This window comes from Phyllopteryx taeniolatus, chromosome 5 (assembly GCF_024500385.1).
Source record: "Phyllopteryx taeniolatus isolate TA_2022b chromosome 5, UOR_Ptae_1.2, whole genome shotgun sequence".
Classification (NCBI taxonomy): domain Eukaryota; kingdom Metazoa; phylum Chordata; class Actinopteri; order Syngnathiformes; family Syngnathidae; genus Phyllopteryx; species Phyllopteryx taeniolatus.
The window spans coordinates 28,512,948-28,537,310 of record NC_084506.1 but is presented as its reverse complement, the minus strand read 5'-3'; the positions used below and the strand labels follow the sequence as shown (position 1 = coordinate 28,537,310).

Here is a 24,363-nt window from a genome sequence, read left to right as displayed (position 1 = left end):
AGAGCAGTTACAACTCTTGGTGAGGTGATGCGTGTGTGTGATTGGGTGTATGCCCATATAGCTATGCATCCTAGTAGTAAACGGTTGAAACATTCACATTTAAAGTGATCAGTGACATTTTGCGTCATATGTGAAGTGAGTTAAAGCAGTTGTTTCTGTAGATTGTTTTTTTGGCCCAGAGCGCACATTGACTCTTCGCTCTGCTCTGGAGAGTTTTGTGCTATCCCATTAAACAGGATTTATAGCACCCATGAGCTCACTACTCCATTACCTTTGGGAGAAGGCCCAAAACGTGTGTGTATATTTGAGCGTGTGTGTTTTTATACATGGGAGGGGGCGGGGACATGGCATTTACTTTGTGTCGATGGTCAGCACGATAAAATCATTTAGCGGCATTGCATTCTGATGGCCGCTGTCGCACTGATGTTTGTCATTATCCAGTAAGAGAGCGTCTGAGAGTCTGCATAGATGGCCTGATTTAAGGACATTAAAAAAACCTTATCTGCTGTCCTTAAGAGAAGGTCAGTGCAACTAAACTAGCAGAAATGCCATGATAACAATTTAGAGAGACACAGTGTCTCCTGAATTCTAATGCAGAACAAAGCAAATTTTTGCAGTCTGAAGTCACATTTGGTTTTGCTCCATTGACATATTTTGGACGTTTGTCTCAACAGATATTGCCTAATTATTGTCTTTGATGGGCTGCTTACACAAACACATACAGTATATGCTCCACCTTATTGGCATTACAGCAGTGGCGGGAGGTGAGTTTCAGACCTGGGCCTTCAGTGACCTAATCCACCTATTCATAACACCATCACATCGCACAATAATGTACAAAAACGCTGTATAACTGTGTGACATTAAAGAAGAGACAGAGGCATTTTGCATATTTGAGGATGAATACCATTCTTACTAAGAATGGTATCTTATCTTCCAATATATCACCTCCAAACAACTCCAGAACTCTCTATAGGTTGTAGTGTATCCACGACAATATAGCAGTTCACAATCAATATTTATCCAATAACATGACAAAAACATAAAAACTTTAAATAAAATAAATCATACTCAAAGGTGATGTTGATACAGACGCAGCAGACCTTTCTTTTCTCCTGCCCGTCTGTGTAAGCTAGCTGTTGTGCTCATACGTGTTGCTCTGAAAGGGCCCCAAAAATCATTTTCCCAGTTCAAACAAGCCAGGCAGCAATTATTTTGGTGGACGTATCCTCACAAAGTCAAGTTTTCCTAGAAAAGTGCACCTGGAAAATTAATTTGGGATTATGTCAGCTATTGTCCACCTCAGTAAATCAGTCTCACACGCATCCAATCAGAGGGGTAAACAGACTATTTAGCCGAACCAATCAGAGGACGGAAAATTACCGACAGGACTCTGAGCCTTCGCGAAGGCGCAGAGTGGTGAATCTAAAATCTGCGCATTATACACGAGAAATTACAGTACATACAATATATATTACACTAATTATTATAATTACTAATTATATAACAATAATAATTAATTAGTACGTTTATTAAGTTGTAATTGGAGGTAAGTGCTTTTGATAGTGTTTAGGCTAGGAGACAAGGCTCTCACTCCACACCACTGCCATGCAGTATATTGCGATGATGTTCATGTTTAGCTTGGAGTGCTTTCTCGTAGCTGCACCGAATATTCTTGTCTTCTGCGTCTTTAAGGTTGTCTAGTCATCAGCGTCCATCTCTTTAAATCGGAACAGTGTCTTGTCATAACTTGATGCAGGTTTATAACATTTTGGACGGCTCAAGCGTCATGACAGACATACATAATAGGTCACGTGATAAAAGGCGCAAACACATGAGCATTTCATAACATTAGAGAAACTCAATAATAGCTGCCGGGAAAAACTATTTTTTTCTTTCAGTCTTGGTGCTTATTAAAGTGCTCTCAGGCACACAATTGTAAATTGGGACCACTCTGGTCAATATCAGCGCATACACAATGAAACAGAACAAGTCGCGTGTGCCCACAGATCTACTGTATTTATTTCCCTTTGTGCATCATTGTAAAACAACATAAACACCAATCTACTAATGCTACCACAGCAACTACTACTACTACAAATGATCAGTAATCATTGTGTTTTTATTATTTATACTCAAATATTTTACTTTTTTTTTTCATGGTGGCAAACAATGGTTAGCACATCCACCTCCAAGTTCTGAGATTCGGGGTTTGAATCCAGGCTTTTATGAGCTGTGTTGAGTTTACATGTTCTCCCCATGCTTGCATTGGTTTTCTTCGTGTACTCCACCTTCCTCCAACATTCTAAAAACCATGTTTCTTAGGTTAGTTGAAGACTCTTAATTTTCCCCATGTGTGCATATGAGTGTGAACGGTTGTTCATATATATGTGCCCTGTGATTGGCTGGTGACCAGTTAAGGATCATGTACCCTATCTTTCGCCCAAAGTGAGCTGAGATAGACTCCAGCTGACCCGCGGCCCTAGTGAGGATAAACGACATAGAATATGAATGGGTGGACGTTCTTATGTATTATTTTACCTTTACTAAAATACAGTAGGTTCTCAGATGGCAATTTTAGTTGTTCGCGCGGATCTTTGTGTCTATATTTTATGTCAGTCTAGTTATTTCAACTAATTAAGAGCCATTTTTCCAGGCCTATTAAAAATGACTCATTAACTAAATCATTACAGATGGTACTCTTCAATTCTATATTTTAAGAGAGGGAAATGAGTCTGTTTTTCAATTGACAAAAATGTTTTGTTGTTCTCGTTCAAATCCAATTGTCACGTGTGTATGCAAGGTAAGAAGCTGTAACAACAAATCAAGTTCCATCTGGATGTGATCCAGATTGCGCATTTGGCAGCAATTTACTTAACCATGGAAAATCTTCTTGAACACAGGCACTGATATGACTGCTCAGGTTCTCACTTACTGAGCACTTGTGTTAATAGCCTGCCTTACCCTGAGAACTGAAGACAAATGCAAAGTCTTGTGTAGGGTTTTTTTCACACTTTGTCAGGTTATGATAGAGTCTCTTGGGAATATCCTGCGTTTAGCCTATTCGTACAGTCCTGGTTCTCTGGTGGCTGTGTTGGTGTGACCTTGCTTTATTCTGCGTTTGGGGAATATTAGCAGTCCTTCTCGGATCCTCTTGTGCCCCTGCAATGTCCTGATGTTTAACCCTGCACTTCATCGCAGTGGTGCAGTGATTACAGGCCATCCTGAGGAACATCGATTGTCTTTCTCCTCCTAGGCAAGCCCCGCACAATGCTGACGAATGAACTCGTGGCCCTGCCAAGTCCAATTAACTGTCAGTCCAGCATCGACGGGCTCTTCCGTTTGTTGAGAGTGAAGAAAAACAAACTTTTAATCAAATTTGCCTCCAGGCCCCAGGGTATTTGGAGTGGTAGTTTGCATTCTGCAGTGCGCTCAGCCTGCCTACATTCAGGCCACCCTCTTAGGTAGTTCTGTTGCATGTTGTGGGCCCGAGATAGCATGGTACCCTGCACCTTTTCCATTATCTCTGACTGACAAATTATCCACCATCTTAATCATGTTCAGCCACGAAGTAGGGTAACAAAATACGGAATGTATTAATTCATATTTGCATTACTTAACATACAGTGCAGTGCTTGGCTCTGTTACACAGAATTAAATTGCTGCATTGTTTATCTTCGGTGGGAGTGAACAGCATTCTTTGCACAAGCACAGAATGCATGTCATTGTTTTGAATACCAATAAAACCATTGACTGGTTGATCAATAAAAGCCAGGTTACAATCTTGCAGAACAGTTTTTTTTTGTTTGTTTCAAAGTACTAACATCTCCACAAATCCCCTTTGTTAATTCCACCAAGGTTGAGATAAACAACTGTGCTCTGCTCTCCTGTGATTAGAGTAATGCAGACATTACAAGCCCCGAAATTCAATTAAATTGTTTGCTTTTGCCACACAGAGGGAAGGAAAAAGATTATCTACGATCTACTTTGGGCATTCCAACTGTATTTTCCAAATAGGCAATCTGAGTAATGAAGGTGAAACACACAAAAGTAATGGAACAGCTGTCCCGTTCCGCATTAAAAAAAATTATTTGGTCCCCATCTTTACGACTAAAAATGCTTTTGAGAAGACTGCAAGATTTTGGAGTGCGTCTGTGAGAATTTTGTGAAGATTTGAGAGAGTCTAGCTCACAGTCTCTGTTGTATTGTTAAAAAGTTGTTTGAAGGGGTTGAGATCAGGGCTGTTCTACATGGAACTCATCCAAGCAGGCATCTGTGAGCCTTGCACTTCTAGAATAGAAAGGAGCCTGAGCTAACCGTTTTTCCCAGCGTTTGAAGCAACGCACTTCTGTCTTAATACTTTTGTCTAAGTCATAAAGGTGACTCCCCTGAGCTATTTGCACGTGCAATATGAGCAGCTGTAGTCACAGTGGGAGCTTACCACGTCATGTTGTCTGCGTGCAATTAATGGAGACTTTTTATTGGATAAAAGTGATGACTTTCCACTTCAGCTAAAATCAAGAAGCCCCCGTCTTAGGTCTTTCTATTGTGTTACTATTGCCGCATCCCCCCGTCCCGTCCCACCCAACCAGACAGCACAAAAAGACGTTTAAGGTCTGTGGATCAATATCACAAGCGCTCGCATGGACTCTCAAACAAGATTCCACATGGATTTGTTTTTTTACATTGTCTCCTTGTTTAGTTTAATCAAAGGTGACCAGTGATTACATGTATTGATGTGTTGTTTTAGTATTTTAGACACTCTTCGTCCAATGCTAGTAATCAATCATAATTGAAGGTTCATGCTGACAGCTGCTGGAACGTGTTTTTCCCAGATGACTCAATTCATTTGTTTGAGGCCTCTTTAATCTAACTACAGTATGTTTTCAATCTCTCTCTCTCTCTCTCTTTCTCACTCTCTCGCTCTCTCTCTCTCTCCCCCGCATGCACAAACATAAAGCTCCATAAGTTTACTTCACTTTGACTTTGAGACTGGAGGAAGAATTATTCATGGGCTACGTGAGTTTCAAAACGAGGAAGAACAACACTGCTTTCAGGGTCAGCGGTTCATTTTACATGAACAACGGGAGTTCCTCATATTTTGGTGAGGAAAAGTCTCAGAAGAATCCATTTTATCCTGGAGAATGATTGTAAAAAGAAAAAAAATTAGATCTTTTTCTGTTTCTGTCATTTTGTATGATCTAGCTATCTTAGTCCGTCCCTGTAGCATGCTGAATTGTGTTCATTTTCATTTGTATTTTAAGGGATGCTTGTTAGAACACCATCCATCCATCCATTTTCTGAGCCGAATAATACATATACACTTCCACACTCAACCTCATGTCAACCTCACGGATGCCAACAAAACATCCTTATCATTTCACTTTTCTTACACAATGTAATTTGGCACTTGTGGTGCCCAGGCAATTTATGACTTTATAATGATCATTTGCATAATGTGATAACATTAAAAAGCAATTATCCCTTAATTTCTGTGAGCCCATGTCTCGGTGTTGTTTAGATTGATTTAGTAGGTATCGGGTCGCTCCAGCTAATTTGCGCGTGTGCTCTGTGAGGGACATGTCCATAACCTGGCACATGACAGGTACATTTAATGGTTTGGGTAAGAAGAAAAACATTTGCTCGCTAACATAAGGGAAAACAATGTCACTGACCACTGACCTCAATGTATGTTTGGACACATTCTGTGATTATGCCAGTCCATTGGGCTTTCACGTAATTGTGAGAGACAAATATGAACAAAAAACTTAAGGGCAAAACAACTGTTTCTTCTGAGATGTTTGCTTCAGCAGTTGAGCTTCAATAATTGCAACAGTAAATACAAGGCCCTCTGTAGAGTACAGCCCTCCGCTGAAGTTCACCCAATCGTCAACCATCGCAATTTGTGCTCAAGCTGTGACCCGAACAGACAGTATAGAAAGTAGATGGATGGATTGGTGCCCATTCTTATGTTAGCAGGCCACTTTTCAGTTAACAGAGGATTATATTGTAAAACATATGGGCTCTAGCATTTTATACTCCATTGTGACTCAAACAGAAAAAAGAGAAACTAAATTATCAAAGGAGTATTTGTTTTACTTTGTCTGCCTGTTTGCTACTTAGTCATTGACCTCATATTCGAACCAACGGACAGGACTCTACCATTTGCATTGTGGGAGAGAGGGGAGAACTCCCACAATCATTCAAAATGCTGAAAGTATAAATAAATAGCTGTATGCTCATTTATTAGAGCACTGATCTGCCCCAAGGATGAGCGATTAACAATTTGTGATTTGAAGCACCGTTTGTTTGTCTGGTTGCCTGTTTGTTAGTTAGTCATTCTTTGACTGATGGACAGGACTCTACCATTAGCATCCTCGCTCAGGGGTGAAATCGCATAGTGACTCAAAATGGCGAAATTCACGTATTTAGCCAGATCCTTACCAACATTTAAAAACCCTGAAAAGTGATCTCAGTGATTTGTTTCTCAACATATTAGACATGTTTGAAGATAATTGCTCAAAACGTGAAATGACTGAGAACTATGTGGCACTCAATTGTGAATATATGGGTCTCTATTTTCATGAGTTTCATAAATTTAGCACTGTGCATGGCACAACTCTGCGGGGAGGCGGGTTAGACCCGGTGTTGATACTTTCGTGGACCTGCACATTTAAAAGTGTTGACGCCTGTGCTGGTGTGGGCGTGTTCACAGCCAACTTCTATCCTGTCCAGGACACATATAAACAAACAAGCATTTCCACTCATATTCATACCTACGGACAATTTAGAGTCTTTAATCAAACTAGCATGCATGTTTTAGGAATGTGGGAGGAAGTACCTGGAGAAAACCCACACAGGCACGGAGAGAACATGCAAACGCCACACAGGCGAGGTCGGATTTGAACCCGGGTCCTCAGAAAGTGTGAGGCAGATGTGCTAACGAGCCATCTACCGTGCCGCGTAACAATAATGTGTTCAATGAATTGACTCTACAATGATCCAGACGGTTCGATGCGAGCTGTTCAGATATGAATGAAATAAATCTGATAGCTGTCTGCCTGCACCTCAATCAAATTCACCAAAACCTCGTTAGAACAGTGGTCTACTTTGCACAAAAAGTTAGACATGGTCTGAGCAGGTGTAAGTTTAGACCGACTTTCAATCACCAAAATTGTCACTTGTGCCGGACAGATGTCAAAGAACATGCCCGCGTTGCGTCGGTGTCTACGCCCATCTTGGTGCAGACCGGTCTGCCTAATTTGCCAACATGCGCAGCAAGCCTTGTGCTTACACGAAAATCTATTTTTGGGCTCCGACGCAGTTCCACACTCCCTGAAAATAAACCCCATAACACTCAACTGTTTTTCACCTTTTCAGTTTTCATGATTTTTGGGGCTTTTATATACTTGCCATTTTTTTCATTTAAATTTGGCACAGTTGTTAACAAGACTCTTCTCTGCGGTGGGTCAAATTTAGAATACATTTATTTTCACTTTACAAGGAGTTTAAGAGGTTCTTCTTCAGTACATGTACCAACAAGGTTTTGTGGAAAACAGTAGAAAGAAAAAAAGGCCCACCGTATGCACTTTGTTTTACAAATCATCTCATGACTCTGATGGGGGTGCTCCTATTGACATTCTATGAATGAACATCAGTCTCTGCGCTTTGACCGGGCCCCTTCTCATTGACTGCTAATGCCCTGTGGCATAGTTGGCTCCATGCTAATTAGAATTGATAATTGAGAAACAGGAAATCAATATGTGTAAAGTGGGAGTGGTAAGAGTTGGTTTTATCGGGTTGACGTTTTATTTATTTATTTATTTATTTATTTATTTGAGTGGTGCGTGGTGCAGCACAAACATGACTTTGTTTATTGTACTTCAGTAACTGTGTATTGGTGTGCCCTTTGGAGATAAACCAGTATCCCCCTCTTAAGGCTTTTTGCTTGTTGTTATATGAAAAGAAAGCAAAAGGTCTCTGCAGGACTAGGTGAGTTATTAAAGAAATAGAAAAGTGTGACAGTTTTAACAAAATGATGATGACGATCTGTAGAACGAGCGTGTGGCTGACTGTGTGAGTCTTTTCACACTCTGCTTGTGTTGCACCAGAAAAACAGCATGAATGTTGTTGTTTTTTAATTTGAAATACTATTAAGTTGTTTGAAATTAATCGGAAATGTGTCGTCTCACGTGAGTTAAGTTATTTTGTCATCACTTCGAACGATTCAGATAATCGACTGTCACATCTTGTTTCTACCGTTCCACGTGCAAGGTGCTTTCAAAGAGGGAGGTCACGCGTTTGGACTGAACAGTCTGAGCAATTTGTCTTTGACGCGTCTTCTCCTTGTTGTTGACTTGGCCCCGTGCTCATCAGTCCTCAGGGGGCAAGGAAATGCACAGGGCCTCAGAGAAGATGAATTAAGGCAGGACAAATAACACGCCCAACAACAGAAGCTGCGGCAGGCTGCTTCTCCAATCTAGCGGAACCAGCTCTATGACTATTGGCAGCTTTTTATGTATGCTTTGGAAATCCATTTATCAGGCTAATAGCAAGCGACGTGTCCACACTGTAGTTTTGTTCTGTTTCCCTATTGCGGCTAATATCAAAACCAATGAATGCGGATTTTGTAATCATCACTTGTATTTGAATGCTTCACGCACAACACACGGTGCATATGATGAAAAACTTATATTTATGTAAACAATGCTAGACCTATGGCTGCTTTTAATTTTTGAAGAAAAAAAAAATGCTATTTTTTTGACAAATCCCCAAAGCAACCTTTAGAATAAGTGTTTTTTAACGTGCGGTCCCATCAGGGAACATAAAATTGTGATTGCTCTTATTGTTGCAGTGGTGCTTGTGTGTTAGTGTCCACTTGGGCATAAAAAGAGAATTGTAGGTTACTTTGACTCTTATGTAACAGTTTAAAGACATATTTCAATGTAGTCCAGAAATTAAAATATCAGGTTAAAATCAATTTAATTAATTGGTTAAATTTCAAGTTAATTATTAAGGTTCCCCCCCCCCCCCCCCCCTCCCCTTTTTTTAAATATTCAACACATCTGAGAGGATTTGGCACCAAAATGTTTAACCACTTTACACCATGCACAGTGCTGCTGTTCATATTCACAAGTGTCCAAACATTGGGCCTGATTGAAGTTTTTACATGAAAGGTTCTTTGGAAAGAAATGTAAGTTCTTAAACTTAAGCCTGAACTACTTTATTTGAACTTTAGTCATTATACTGATGAAGATATACTGGTGATAGTATTTTAAATCATATAATATTAAACAACTTTAGAATCACAGACGTTCCAATAAGCATACATTTTTCAAATGTGTGTGTAAGTAACGCAAAGTTTTCTTCGGAAAACATACATTAGTGGATGCCACACTCTTCTTGAATATCACATAGGTGGGACGTGAGAATGGTAAGAACTAAATCAACAACCTTGTTATTTTGGCAGGTTTAATTTAGTTGTTTGTTTTTCTAAAGCTGCTGCTGCGCCACTCGCCTGAAGTGAAGGCTCCAAGCAGTTTTTAACCCACATCGGTTAGTGTTGTAGTTGTTTATTTTGTATGTTAAAATCCCTTTACAGATACATGCAAAGTGATGCTACATACAGTAGAACCAGTGGGATCATACAAATGTGCCCTATTAAAATATCCTTAAATGCCCTCTCGTCAGGGCTTGATTAGTAGAGAGGGGGAGATCCTACCTCAAAAATACTCCCTATCCACTGATAATAGCTATTTAATAGGACAGTTAAATTAACCTGATGTTCCATTTGGGTTTTCCAAAGAGGAATAAATAACTACAACAAATAAAACATGAAACAGATAGCAGGATAGCCTTTGCAGGATCTGCAGCTATTACATAAATGTAACAAAAGTGAGATAAATGTATGACTTAACACAATAATCTTCACTTTCCCTGTCTTACCAGTCCTGATGACTCACTTTATTAGGCTGCATGATTGATTTCATGTGCTGTGATGAATGGATGAATGTAGAACTTTATTGAATGTCCCTGCCGCGTTACAAATAGCTCATTGTCAAAAGTGTGCATATTGCGGTGTCAGCTGAATTACAAGCAGAATTGTATCATTCTTCCTATAAAAAAAAGATTAATGTGAAATATTTGAACGTGGAAAGCCGGCCTCACCATGTTAAAGTCATTGTGACTCTTCATAGAGCAGTAAATATAGACACTCATCGACACCGTAAAGACAATAAAAGCCTTTTGACTCCTGGAGGTCGCCGTTTATACACTACACTGTGTGTATCTGGGGCATGGGTTATGGCTATTGCTTAAAACTGGCTCTAGATCTTGGGGGGCACTTATTAAGTGAAGTCCCACTGTTATGTAACAGTGAAGTGGCTGTGCAGAACAGCTTGCTCACAGACACATTTTCAGAGAAAAAAAAAAAATCATACAAGCCATTACAAAGTCAGTTTTCCAGAATACAGTGGAACCTCAATTTTGTATGCCCTAGTTTTCATATATTTCAGGTTTCATCTACATTTTGTCCCAGGTTTTGTACATACCTTTGACAGGATGTTATGCCGATATTGCCCTAACTTGTCTGTCTATGGCCGAGCAGTCTGGGAGGCTTATTATTAAGTTGAGTTGTTAATACAAGCTTGCATTGTGGAATATGCCTTGCCGTCTGTTGAACCCGTTGTACACAATATGACAAAATTCCAAGTGTCAGCCATTTGCTAAAGAAGGCAAGAGAGTCAAGAGTCTTGAATAAATGTAAAAGTGATGTCAAATGATCATTTATCTGCTTGATTAGTTGATTTCTTTCACTGTTTTTGGATGTAAAGCTATAGTTTGTTTTTGTTTTTTTTGGGGGGGGGGAAATGTATATTTTTTTGTTAATTTTGGTGCGTGGGATGGATTTATATTATTTCCTCTGGGGATTATTGCTTTGGATTTTGGGCATTTCGGTTTTAGTCAGACTTTCTGGAATGGATTAATTACGAAAACCGAGGTTCCGCTGTACGGCCTGCAAAGTTGCAAGCGCCCCTTTGCAGCAACCTTGCTGAGAACTTTTGCATACAATCTGCTTTTAAAGAGTTTGACTCATCCATTTTGAAATTAAGCCTTGAGAGGCTTCTGGCCACTTTCTGCGATACCTCCTTATTATAAAATGTCAATCAGTGTGTGCCAGGAGGCCATGCTCAGGAGAACTTGTGAGCAAAGTCAGCTGCTGGAAGTTGTTTGTTCTTAATCCCAGTGCAGCCGGTCACTCATCATGCCAACGCTTGAGCGCACTTCAAAGCTAGGCACCAGCGCCACGGCTTTCTTTGCTAGTGTGTTGGACGTCAGCTTCAAAAGTTTGCCATTGGCTCCTTCCTCACAATGCAATCCGTTTTGTTCCAGCCAAGGAAATTATACACAGCACCTTGGGATTGTTCTTCTCCCCTGTATGTGAGGTTATCCACATCCTTACTATTTTACAATATAAGCTCTGAGAATCCAAGGCGGCTTGTGTAAGTGTCCCCTCGTTAGGTAGCCTGACCCGGGTCGGTACAGTTAATGGGTCGGATTGTGAGCCTTGCTGGTTTCAGACGCACCGCGAGACTTGTTGTTTGCACAAAACAACTCACTGGGGGAAAATCGTCACGTCACTCAATATAGCCGTGCGGATGTCCTCAGACTCGTGTCCTCTTCGTTTGCCTGCAGCACATCACTTCTGACTTCTAAATGACCGTTAACTGCTGTCAATGCAGGCGAAGTGAGAGACACCTGAGCGAAGTTGGATAATGGGCTTTGCTCTGTGTGTGCTGAGGCTTCCAACTGCAAGCCACAGACAGTTTACAACTGCAAATGGTCACACTGCTTGAGCTCATAAGCAGCAGAAAAGTCAAAAATGCAATTGTATATGATCACCTACAAGTTTTTGAGAGATGCTAATGTAATGCACTCTAAAGTGGAGTCTAGAAACTGAAGTTGATAATCCGTCTGATGATTAAAATCCGTTTGTATGAGGGGGTGCTGTTGATCCAAGGGAGCCATTGGATCCTGAAAAGTGAAACTAAAATGCAAAAATGTTCGCCAATTAACCTACACAGTGTTTTTATACGGTATTCAAAAACAAAACAAATCTGCATCAATAAATTGTAATAAATCCAATCAAATCTGTGCACTGCGACTGTGATTGTAGGCTGTCCCGTGCATGCCAAATCAACAGTTGGTGCTATAACTCCGTATAAGGCTGTTTTATGCAATAATGCAACAACAATGGCAAATTATAATTATAATGACAATAATAATAATAATATGTGGCATGTTTTTGCAATGTGGGACAAAATTGGTCAAAATAATGAATAAAAATTCATAATTTGAGGTTTAGCTTTACATCAGATGTAAGCGTGGATTATTGCAACTCTTTCCTGTTTGGTCTCCCCCAAACGTCACGACAAAAACTACAGCTTCTCCAGAACTCTGCCCCCCATATTATCACAAGGACCCCCTTCCAGTCACCACGTCACCCCTGCCCTGCAACAACTCCACTAGCTCCCTGTCCAATGCTGCATCCAATATAAAATTTGCACCTTCAAGGCCATCAATAACCTCGCCCCACGATATCTTGCTGACCGCCTCTCAGATCTTCGCCCTCCATCCACCTCACCCTCCTTTCTGCCCGTCTATCCACTGTGGAGGACAGAGCCTTCAGCCGCTCTGCCCCCGTCGTTTCAACTCACTACCACATGACCTCCGAAACATAGACTCATTAACGCTCTTCAAATCCAAACTCAAGACACACATATTCCGAACTGCCTATTCACTTTAATATTTCATTTGTCATTTTAATTTATGTTTTATGTTCTGTTATTTGTATTGTTCATTCATTCATTCATTTTCCATACCGCTTCTCCTCACTAGGGTCGCGGGCGTGCTGGAGCCTATCGCAGTTATCTTCGGGCGAGAGGCGGGGTACACCCTGAACTGGTCGGCAGCCAATCGCATGGCACATAGAAACAAACAACCATTCACGCACACATTCACACCTAAGGCCAATTTAGAGTTTGCAATCACCCTATCATGCATGTTTTTGGGATGTGGGAGGAAACCGGAGTATGATGTCTTAATACTTGGCATGTTGAAAAGCTATTGCCAAACTTAACAGTTCATTGTAGTCACTACCAGCTCATTCATAACTCGCAAAAGGGAGCCTTATTGTGAAGTGTTAGAAATTATTTCATAAACAGCAACTTCCACAGCACAGTGTATTAGTGTTTAGCGAATCTGCCTCCCTGTCAGTAGATCCAGGTTTGAGTCTTTATTGGAACAGCTCTGTGGAGTTAGCATGTTCTTTCCATGCTTGTGACTTCTCCAAGTACTGCGGTTTCCGTGTACACCCCAAAGCATGATGTTTAGGTGAATTGGAGACTCTAAAGCAACAAAAATTTTAAAAAGTGCAGATCGAGAAAATTTCTTGCAGCAAAGTTCCAGAAGATCATCTAGTGTCTATTTATTGTGATATATATTTAAGTAGCCTGCCTAGTCATCTACATCAGTCAAATCCCAAAACCTTTTGTCATTTAATATTAAGTAACACCGAACTAAACAAATATGTATGACTGCTGATATGTACGTTTGTGCTCATAAGTTTACTTACTCTGCCAGAATTTGTGAAATGCTTTTTAAAAATATGACTAATGACTGTACAAGGACCATCATTATTTTCTTTATGCTTATGTATTGTTTAATGATTGTGCTTTTCTGAAATGCCTGAAAGTTCAATTTGAATCCCATTAAAAATCAAATTGAAGGTTTCGTTCATGGTCATGTTTTCGTCAAAGATTTGTACACATCCTACAAATTCTTCCCAGGTAATCAAACATATGAGCACAACTGTGTGTTCTCTCATTTACTAAATAAAAGTAGGGCTGTGAATTCCAAAATAAGAGCAAGTAAATAAAAAGAAATAGTTATACGTGTTCAAATAAAGTGTTGAAGTGTAGAAAAATAAAAGTTTGTTTCTCCCTTTTCTGTTTGGCATCTTGAGACAACAGTGAAGTCTCAAACAATTGTACATATTTTAATTCAACAAATCTTAACAACAGAGCTGTTTTATGTTTTGTTTCATAATGGCGTTTCATAATGAGTGTCTTTCTCTCTTCCCTGCTACGTTTCTTCTCGTCTCTGTCTGGGCTCCAAGCAGTTAGTGATCACCGCCTGAGATCTGATTTGATTGGCTGAAAGAGTGGCAGAACTTGCATGTGATTGGTTGATATGGTTGATCATTACCGTAAAGCCTGTAATGCTGCGCCGCTTAACATAGAAGTATGTCTTTTAATCATAAGTTTACTTTTCCGGCTACGGTGTGGGTCCGTATGGGATTGCTTCTTGGTCCGGACCCAGACCACCGTCCCCACCCAGACCGCTGTCCCCCAGTTGGTGACCCGTGCTCGAAATTTTCCATTTGTGAAAGTGCAATTGAATGGTTGTTTGTCTATTTGTTGTGCCATGCGAGTGACTGGCGACCAGTCTGTGGTGCACGCTGCTCATGCTGAGAAATCACCCGGGATAGGCTTCAGTTACCCATGACTCTAATGAGGACAAGCACTGTAGAAAATGAATGAATGGATAGCAACCACCATTTGCTACGACTAATGGAGCAAAATGTGAGAGTGATATGGCCTGAATATCTGGCATGCAAAAGGTCACACTTGATTATGTTTGCCGTGTATAACAACAAATCCAACTAGAACATAAAAATAAGTCAATAAATGTCCGAGATAATGGTGCTAATGGTGTGCTCAGAAGTCGGCATGTTTCAACAGAACAAAAAATGTTGGAAAAATATGTACTTAAAATACTCCTGCAAACTTGGTCCTAACTTCAACCACTCAACCTTTAAGGAACCCTTTCTGCCACACATGAAGCCATGCACGAGCAGATTTAAAGTAAGTTCACTCGGTACGACCCATGAGCCACGCTTGCCTCCTTTCAGCGCGGCCACAGCAGCCATAGAAGCCAAGCGGCAAGTTTGATGACCACCCTCTGGGCGGACCTGTCTGTATCCGTAAAGGGAATGATCATCTTCCTGCTGTGTGCCTGGAAAAACAAGCTGGCTGGCAACCATGAAATAGGCTTTATTGAGCTCCCACATTGGCTGATCACACCTCTGGCGAAGCGAACATACAAGACATTGGCCCCTGAGCCTGCAAGCAATCAATAGTGGAATATTCACCTAACAGGCTGCAGAGAAGAGACCTCAAACTGTGGTTTTATGGGGAGCAGTAGAGCAGGTGTTGATGGAGATACGTCAGGGTATACCAATCACTTAAATCAGCACTCCACTCTCTCAAGAACAATTAGGTTTGCGAGGCAGCCAGCAACCTGGCTCTGGGACAATTTCTCTTGATGTGAAAAATGGCTGTTTATTAACATTTGAAGGATTTGCAGTTTGCTTGCAGTTTGTGGGATTATTGAGTGCCTCTAAACACACCTGTCACGTGCACAGTGTGCGAATCTGCTTGTTTTACACCACTCCCTTAGGCCCCACTTGGTCTTGTCATCAGGCTATTTACTTGAGCCCACTTGAAGCAGCAATTTTTAAGTGTCAATATAAAAATACAGTTGGGAGAGCCAGGAGTGTGATTAGGGGAGATGAATGTTGTCTCATTTAGGTAACGTCTTCTCAATTACTCCACGGAAATACAATTAGTTTAGCAAAGTAGTAAAAGGTAACAACTTGACCATCAATGCATTTTTGCAAGATTTGCAAGATTTGAGGAGCCGGCACACTGGGTTGCCTACTTCTAGACTCATTTAAGGCTGTTTTGATACATTAGTATACTGTACAGTAATTTAGTTAACTAAATTAGTAGAAAATATGGAATCACTGTCTCCTTTGCAGCTATAATAACTTCCACTCTTCTGAGAAGACTTTCTATAGATCAGGTTAAATAAAAACGGAATTAATTTAGGAGAAAAGAATAAGCCGGAAGCGACGCCTGCGTTACCTCCGATTTAGCGTAATTTTAATTTTCAGCGTTATAACACAAGCTATTTTGTATCGTAAAGGGGCACCACGTCACGTATATGTATAACATTTAGGAGAAAGCGGCAAAAAACCTTTTATAAATCTCTTAATCTGAAGATTGCTACATGAATTAGATAAGAGTTCTTGATAACCAGCGGTCTTTTGTCGAACCCAAACACACACAAATGTTACAGGTTTTGACTTTTTATAGAAAATTAATGAGATCTAACATGCATATCGCTGGGGGTTCCTGTTCTCGTTAATTTAAACCCAAATATGCACTAATCTGTACTTTTAGTAGACCACAAGATGGATTTACGTCTAACAGAATTTAGACAGGCTGGTCGATCTCCCGAATGTTTGGCCGCTCGGGGTTTTTGGGATGTGGGAGGAAACCAGAGTACCCGGAGAAAACCCACACAGGTATGGGTAGACCATTCAAACTCCACACAGGTGAAGCCGGATTTGAACCCGGGTCCTCAGAACTGTGAGGCAGATGTGCTAACCAATCATCCACCAATCCCCACAGGTTGGTCCTTTAAAAATAAAAAATAAAAACTGCAAAACTCCCCCTATAGAGAATTTCTCAATTGTTGTCATTTTATTGCTTTGATTAATTTATTTATCTCAAGTTGTGCAGAGGCAGCACGATGGTCAAGGATTTAGCAGGTCTGCCTCACAATTTCGTGGTTCTTGGTTTGAATCTCGGCTCCTTCCTGTGTGGAGTTTGCATGTTTTCCACGTGTTTGTGTGAGTTTCATTGAAGACTAAATTGTGCATTGTTGTGAATGTGAGTGTGACGTTGTTTGTTCGTGTGATCGACTGGCCACCGTTCCAGGGTGCTCCCCACCTCCTTCCCAGGGTCAGCTGGAATAGGCTCAAGCTCACCCGTGACTCTAATAACCACATGTGTTATGGAAAATGGATGGAAGTTTTGCAGAATTTGTATTACTTTGTTGCCAATTGTTTGCAAATTCACTTATTAAAATGCTGGCACAGCATATTTTTTTCCCCCCCTAGTCAATCCAATGTCACTCGTGTGTGCCTGCAGGTTGTGAGAGTGACTTCTGGGGACCTCATTGCAGCAATCGGTGCCAGTGCCAAAACGGGGCTAAGTGCAACCCTATCACAGGGGCATGTGTCTGCACCGATGGATACCAAGGCTGGCGCTGTGAGGAGCCCTGTGAGCCCAGTTACTATGGTAAGGCTTGCCAGCTACCATGCCAGTGTCTCAATGGAGCCACCTGCGACCACGAAACCGGAGAGTGCATCTGTGCACCGGGCTACACGGGCGCCTTGTGAGTAGCGATGACATTTGACATCGTCTTCTTTCGGTGTCTGTGACTTAAGTTGAGTGTCTGACTGTTGACTTGTGTGGCGGCAGCTGTGGAGAGCGCTGCCCCTACGGTAGTCATGGGCCGCAGTGTGAGCAAGGTTGCCCCTGTCAGAATGGAGGCACGTGCCACCACATCACTGGGGATTGTTCTTGCCGCGCAGGGTGGACGGTAGGTCCCTTGAGTTAACTTTTCAAAATGTTCATCCATCATTTACTGTATGACCTTTATAACATAGTTTTGATTCATTATATTAAACATTGTCACTGATTGTGTAGTGGTACACTTGCCTTAAATTGGTGCAGGCAGCTACGGTTAAGTTCCCGCTCCATAACTGCGTGTACTGCATGCCTGTCTCTTTATTTGCTGTGTGGATGACTTTCAACCAGCCCAGGATATAATCAGCCTTTCATCCAAACTCAGCTGGGAAAGGTTCCAGCTCCCCACGACCCTGAACAGGATAAGCGCTAAATAAATTGATGGATGGATATTTTAATTTTTACAGTATGACCGTTACCTTTCTTTGCTGATTGGCCAGCAGACATCACATGATTCTACAGCTGAGGCATGTGGTGTTACCAAATGTGGTTACTTGGCCCTAAAGGGCCACTAAATGTCACCTCGTGTATCTTTTACAACTAAATTATTGGCCGAAAAAGAGCAGAAATACTTTGATCATATTAATAATACACAGAATATATTCCATATTAATCATGAGTAATTTGTATATTTAATAATATATATGATGGGTACTGAACCAGGGATGTTTGCCTTCATCTTTCATCTTGAAAAGAGATAATTACTTTTAGTTTGCTATTGGTGTGGATCATAATAAAAGGCAGATGGATAGTACTTCAAATCATAGATGTACTAATACGGTAACACCTACAGTCACACTCAGTTGAGCACTGGTAATACTAATTAGAGGCAGCATCATCATGATTCCTGAAGAAAAGAGCATCATTTTGTCCATGGATCCTACATACACACCAAATATCTTTTTTTTCAAATAATGCTAATAGTAACAAACAAATGTCGTAACATTTTACATTATTCCTTTGATCCTCGCAGGCCATATAGAAAACACATTTTCTAATGAATTTAGATGCAAGATGCAGAAAATTGAAAATGTGTATGTGTCAAACCTTCCACATTTTCAAAATATTCAATTTCCTTAACATGCAAAATAGGAAAATGGAACATGTTTCAATAGTTTATCCTGGAGGTTATATGGTTCTGTTCTTGACAGGGTTCTGTTTGTGGCCAGCCGTGCCCTCTTGGCAAGTACGGCATCAACTGTAATAAAGACTGTTCCTGCCGCAATGGCGGCATGTGTGACCACGTCACGGGCCAGTGCCAGTGTGCAGCCGGCTTCAGCGGTCGCAGGTACCACCATGACACCCCGAACAACTCAATTTAACACACAAATGCAATATGATCTTTAGTGCGCCTACTTTGCATATAGGTCAGACAAAGGGATGATTTATTGATTTCCATGCAAAGAGAGACAGTTTCATGCTGACAAATGCACAGCCTGTAAAGTCCCTCACTGACCTATTCTCTTTGTTGATTTCCTAATGCGGTACCAACCTGTTATTTGAAAAGAGAAAGGAAATGCTCGAATAAGTCCATTCTCAAGTGAAATAAGTAAGTAAAAAAGCCATTATTCCATGTCAAGGTGAGGTGGAAGCTTCCAGTAGTGTTGTAAATGTTTAATTAATCTCGTACTTCACACTGACCAGTCAGGTTTTCATGTCTCCAGCCTTCATCTTCCTCTACTCTCATCTTGTCCATTGTTCTCACGGTGGGCTACATGCTGTTTGGGCTCTGGTCATTAATTATAAGTAATGGGTTTTTATTAGTCTCATTGAAACCCACACATCTTTAAAGTTCCCCGTGTCTCCCCGAGAAGCCCAGAGAAGCTTGGCTTTATTACTTCAGCTCAGGCAATCATCTCACAGACGGAAACCGTGACAAGGGCTTCGCTTTTACTTTTTCTTTTTTTTTTTCTTTTTTTGCCAGATTGCGCTCATTCATTTTGTTAGTGGTGAACAAATTGACCTGCTAGTAATAGTCTGGACCACCCCTGCATGAAGAGACATAGAGTACAATATGATGGTAGACAACTGCTCATAAATGCAAGTCATACAGTAAGTCTCACTTAGTTTTGATTGACACTGTAGCCATGTATCCATTTAAAAATATGTAGTTTGTAGTTATGTAGACTATCGTATCAGCCATCTATTGGACTCTGAATGTGTAGGCCAGGAGTTATTATCGTTATATATGAGCATTTGAATACACTTTTACTTTACTTTCACATTTACTTCTTGCAGAGAGACGCGCTCATGTACATACAAAGTCCAACCCCTGCAGAGACTGTGAAGTGCTGCTCGCTTACTGCAGGGAGTTGCTTTGGAGCAATTTTTTTCCTGAAATATTTATTACTGTATTTAAATGTGTAGATCGTAAGTGACTGCTCAGAAATTCCTACTAAAGATTGACTTGAACTCTGAAGCAGGAGCTAACAAACAACAAGCTAGTGCTTTAATTTCCAATTTCTTATTCAGTTTTCCTTTTAGGATAAATATGTTTTAAAATACTGTGAAAAATGTGATCATTTAAATCATCAAGCAGGCATTTTCTTGCCAAAGTGCTTTTTGATTCTTTGTAATAAATTCACATTTTTTTGTGTTGTTATTATTAGTTTAGTAGTATGGTAATGCATTATGTATTTTAGTAAGTTTGGGACCCAGGGACAAACCAAATTTCTGATTTGTGTATTGAGCTGAAAAGTTTGGGAAACTGCGATTTCAGTATGTGGGCTTATAGCTATTTATCATATTATAACATTTCAAAATGTGTTCAAGGCATCTGAAGTTGGAGTCCCTTAATAAAGTTCTGCATCCCCGCTGTGTACAGGTGTCAGTATGACTGTCCTACGGGCACATATGGCCTGCAGTGTAACCACAAATGTGAGTGCCACAATGGAGCCAAGTGCCACCACATCAATGGAGCTTGTCTGTGTGAAACTGGCTTTAAAGGGCCCAATTGCCAGGAGAGATTCTGTCCTCCGGGCCTCTATGGCCTTATCTGTAACAAGTACTGCCCCTGCAACGCCACCAACACTGTGAGGTAAGTGAATGGCCTTCAAATAAGCACTAGTTTTACTTCAATTTCTACCTCCTTTTTAGCTCTTAAACACCCCTCATTCTGAAGTCTGAACACCTCTCGGCCGTGTCATCCAGTTAGCTTTTCATTGTGACCTCCGCTTCATTTATAATTTCTCAGCATTCATAGTTAATACTGTGTTAATGCTCTGATTCTGGCTGCATAGAAGTCACCATAAAGTGAAGGAGAAAGGAGACATCTCATTCATTTAAAAAATAAAAATAAAATAAAAAAGCACGCACACACTCATTTGCGCACACACAAATTGATGGTCTCATTTCTGTCGTTGCAGTTAGTCTCATCTTTTCTTCTCATTATGCTTCAAGCTGCCACCCACTTTCTGGAGAGTGCACCTGCACTCCGGGATGGATGGGCATTTACTGTAATGAGACCTGCCCGCCTGGCTCCTTTGGGGAGGGATGCATGCTGCCTTGTAGCTGCAGCAATGGAGCTGACTGCCACCCGATCACTGGTACCTGCATGTGTGCACCAGGCTTTATGGTGAGTCTCTATGTGTTTTAGCATCACAAGATTTTGGATTCAAATCATACAAAATGTTAAGCACTTTGTTGTGTTCATAAGTAAGAAAAATGAGCATTACTGTACCTGTGTTCACTCTTGAAGTCTCGCTCCTATAATAACACACACAACTTTAACCTGGTGGATCTGCTGTTCGGAAAATGCTTTTTTTTGCACATAATTATAAGTGGTTAGGTGATTAAAGTACAACCCAAATTCCAATGAAGTTGGGACGTTGTGTTAAACATAAATAAAAACAGAATACAATGATTTGCAAATCATGTTCAACCCATATTTAATTGAATACACTGCAAATACAAGATTATTAATGTTCAAACTGATAAACTTTATTGTTTTTAGGAAATAATCATTAACTTAGAATTTTATGGCTGCAACACGTTCCAAAAAAGCTGGGGCAGGTGGCAAAAAAGACTGAGAAAGTTGAGGAATGCTCATCAAAAACCTGTTTCCTTATTTCAGCAAGACAATGCCAAACCACATTCTGTACGAGTTACAACAGCGTGGCTTCGTAGTAAAAGAGTACGGGTACTAGACTGGCCTGCCTGCAGTCCAGACCCGTCTCCCATCGAAAATGTGTGGCGCATTATGAAGCATAAAATACGACAACGGAGACCCCGGACTGTTGAACAGCTGAAGCTGTACATCGAGCAAGAATGGGAAATAATTCCACCTTCAAAGCTTCAACAATTAGTGTCCTCAGTACCCAAACGTTTATTGAATGATGTTAAAAGAAAAGGTGATGTAACACAGCGGTAAACATGACCCTGTCCCAGCTTTTTGGGAATGTGTTGCAGCCATAAAATTACAAGTTAATGATTATTTGCTAAAAACAATAAAGTTTTTCAGTTTGAACATTAAATATCTTGTCTTTTTTAGTGTATTCAGTTAAATATAGGTCGAACATGATTTGCAAATCATTGTATTCTGGTTTTATTTATGTTTAACACAAGGTCCCAACTTCATAGGAATCGGGGTTGTATATACATCAATTTTATAGCACTTAACACTTTTCCTCTTTAGCGTCGCGAGTGAGCTAGAGCCTGAAGGTGACTTTGTATGAGAGGTGGGGTACATGGTCAAAGGTCAGGGCAGGGCACATATAGTAAAACAACAAACATGCATGTTTTGTAATGTGGGAAATAAGTCAGAGTACCCGCAGAACTCTCACTGGTACCAAACATTTATGCAATTGCAGAAGAATACAAAAGGTTCCCTTCTGCATTGGTGCTTGTGTTTATTAAGATGATTACGCTTTCATAATTAGCATACAATGAAGTTAATTTCCCACTTTTTGGAGAGTATTTCATTCTGCAAAATAATATTAAAATCTGATGGGAACAGTTCATCACTATTTACTTTCGTGACCAATTTCTTACGTGACATGCAGTTTTAGTTGAATCATTGTTGTAATTATGAGATTTGACTTCTAATAACAGTATGTTGTCGGTCTCATTTATTTTTCATTAAACTGGTAGATTGACAGTTTTGTCCTTGCTCATTGTAGTCCTCACTAAAGAAAGGAAGGAGACAAAGGACAATATCTGATCTCCATTTTCGTAGTAAATTATTTTTCATTACATTTTTTCTCTAGGAAGTGAATCTTCAATTTTGCATCGTCTTGGCTTTAATCATCACACGTGTGTGTCGTTTGAATCGTGTGCTTCATGTCACTTCACTCGGCGCGTCAGAGAACTGAAAACAACAAGCGATTTCCTGTACTCCTGCACCACTCGCAATCTACACTATATATGTGTCCACTCTGTGCAACCACGTTGTCCCCTTTTACAACTCTAATTATTTGAACAACTTCAGTGGCGTGTTTCTTGTCTTTCAATCTGAAGTTACAGAGCGAGTGAACCGGGAGAGTGCATTGCGGCCAACGAAGACATTTCAGTGGAAATTGCATTTGTCTTGGAGCGGGGCCTTTATGGCGAATGGAGCCACGTAGCGAGGCCGCAGCCTGTGTCTTAATTTGCTCCACCTGTTCTACCACGCCAGGGAGGTCTGCCAGATCCATGAAACAGACCTTGAGGGCACGAGTCAGATGGGAACAGACGCACTACATATGGAGGATTGGTGTGTGTGTGTGTGTGTGTGTGTGTGTGTGTGTGTGTGTGTGTGAGTGTGTGTGAGTGTGTGTGTGAGTGCGTGTAGTCAGACGGCTGGAATAGTAATGTTTAAAAAAAAAAAAACAGAGAGAGACCTTTAACAAAAAAAGCACACGACACACACAGAGGCTCTACATGACCTGTTAGCATGTAACCTTTTATCATTTGGCGCCCGATCATTATCGCATGGGGTGCTTTTAAAATGCGCTTTATGATGCCGTCGAGGCTACGATTATCGGCAAAATCGCATCTCCCCGCTGCATCTTTGTTCTGCAGCCCCGTCAGGGGGGCCAAGCAAGCAAAGTGCAGCGGTAGACTGAGTTCCTGCATGCTTGATTTAATTTTGGTAATTGGACATGCTCTTTTTGATTACATGCTGCCTATTCAGGCAGTGTCCCCTCCCAACATTACATATGTAGTCACCTAACAATATCAGCGCTATGTTTATAATATCTGCATTCCGTTGCCACTGCTGAATATGAATGATATGCTGAGTCTAAGATAGATTCCAGGCCGCCTTTGTTGGTGGCGAAAAGAAATGATTTGCTTGTCTCTCAGGGCTTTCTCACCTCATCAAAAGGTTCACAGGTTCATTTTCTGTCTTGCTGCATGAATTTTAAGATGTGCCCGCTCGTCGGGCTGTTAAATGAACTGTTAAGGAGTGAGACTGATTGGTAATTATCAGTGTCATTTGCATCTAATCTCAAGGGGTACCAAACAAATCAATGTTGTGTCAGCGAGTGGCATTCGTGATAAAAATGCTCTTCAGTTACATGATGATGCCAAGGGGTGGAGGCAAAGGAGAACCTGGTTTCGAGGTCCAACTTGTCACCTCCACTAACTGGGTTGTTACGTAAGGTCCTGCTGCTCCCCTGCAGGGCACACTGACAGCCGAGTGTTTTAATAATGACTATCCACATGCATGCTTTATTCCTTCTACGGCTCAAAAGGAATATAAATCAGACGGCTAATGAGGGAGCCATGGTTTGTCTCTCGAGAGCGGCCCAACCACAGGTTTGTGCTTCGTGAGGCAGGGAGCAAAGTGGATAGCCGTAAAATCAACGTAGTCATTTGTGGTCTTAACGGCGCTTGAAGCTTGAGTCAAGTCCAGCGGTCATCTAGCGGCAGCTTGACTGGTTGACCTCCTCCATACGCTTACAAACACAACAGAACTGCCTTTCTTACCCGTCTTGACGCTGTCATT

At 40.9% G+C, this 24,363-nt stretch overlaps 1 protein-coding gene across 6 annotated transcripts in view; it reads left to right on the top strand.

Annotated features, from left to right (window-relative positions):
• Positions 1 to 24,363, top strand: part of megf11 (multiple EGF-like-domains 11) — a 102,927-nt gene that overhangs the window by 46,564 nt on the left and 32,000 nt on the right. For all 6 annotated transcript variants that reach the window (XR_009788683.1, XM_061774528.1, XM_061774527.1 and 3 more), the window contains 5 exons: positions 17,058 to 17,304; positions 17,391 to 17,511; positions 18,590 to 18,726; positions 20,263 to 20,475; positions 20,838 to 21,012. Coding sequence is in view for 5 of the 6 variants with exons in the window: in XM_061774528.1 (XP_061630512.1) it covers positions 17,058 to 17,304; positions 17,391 to 17,511; positions 18,590 to 18,726; positions 20,263 to 20,475; positions 20,838 to 21,012 (893 nt within the window). In the remaining variant the exon portion in view is untranslated. The remainder of the gene's footprint in view (positions 1 to 17,057; positions 17,305 to 17,390; positions 17,512 to 18,589; positions 18,727 to 20,262; positions 20,476 to 20,837; positions 21,013 to 24,363) is intronic.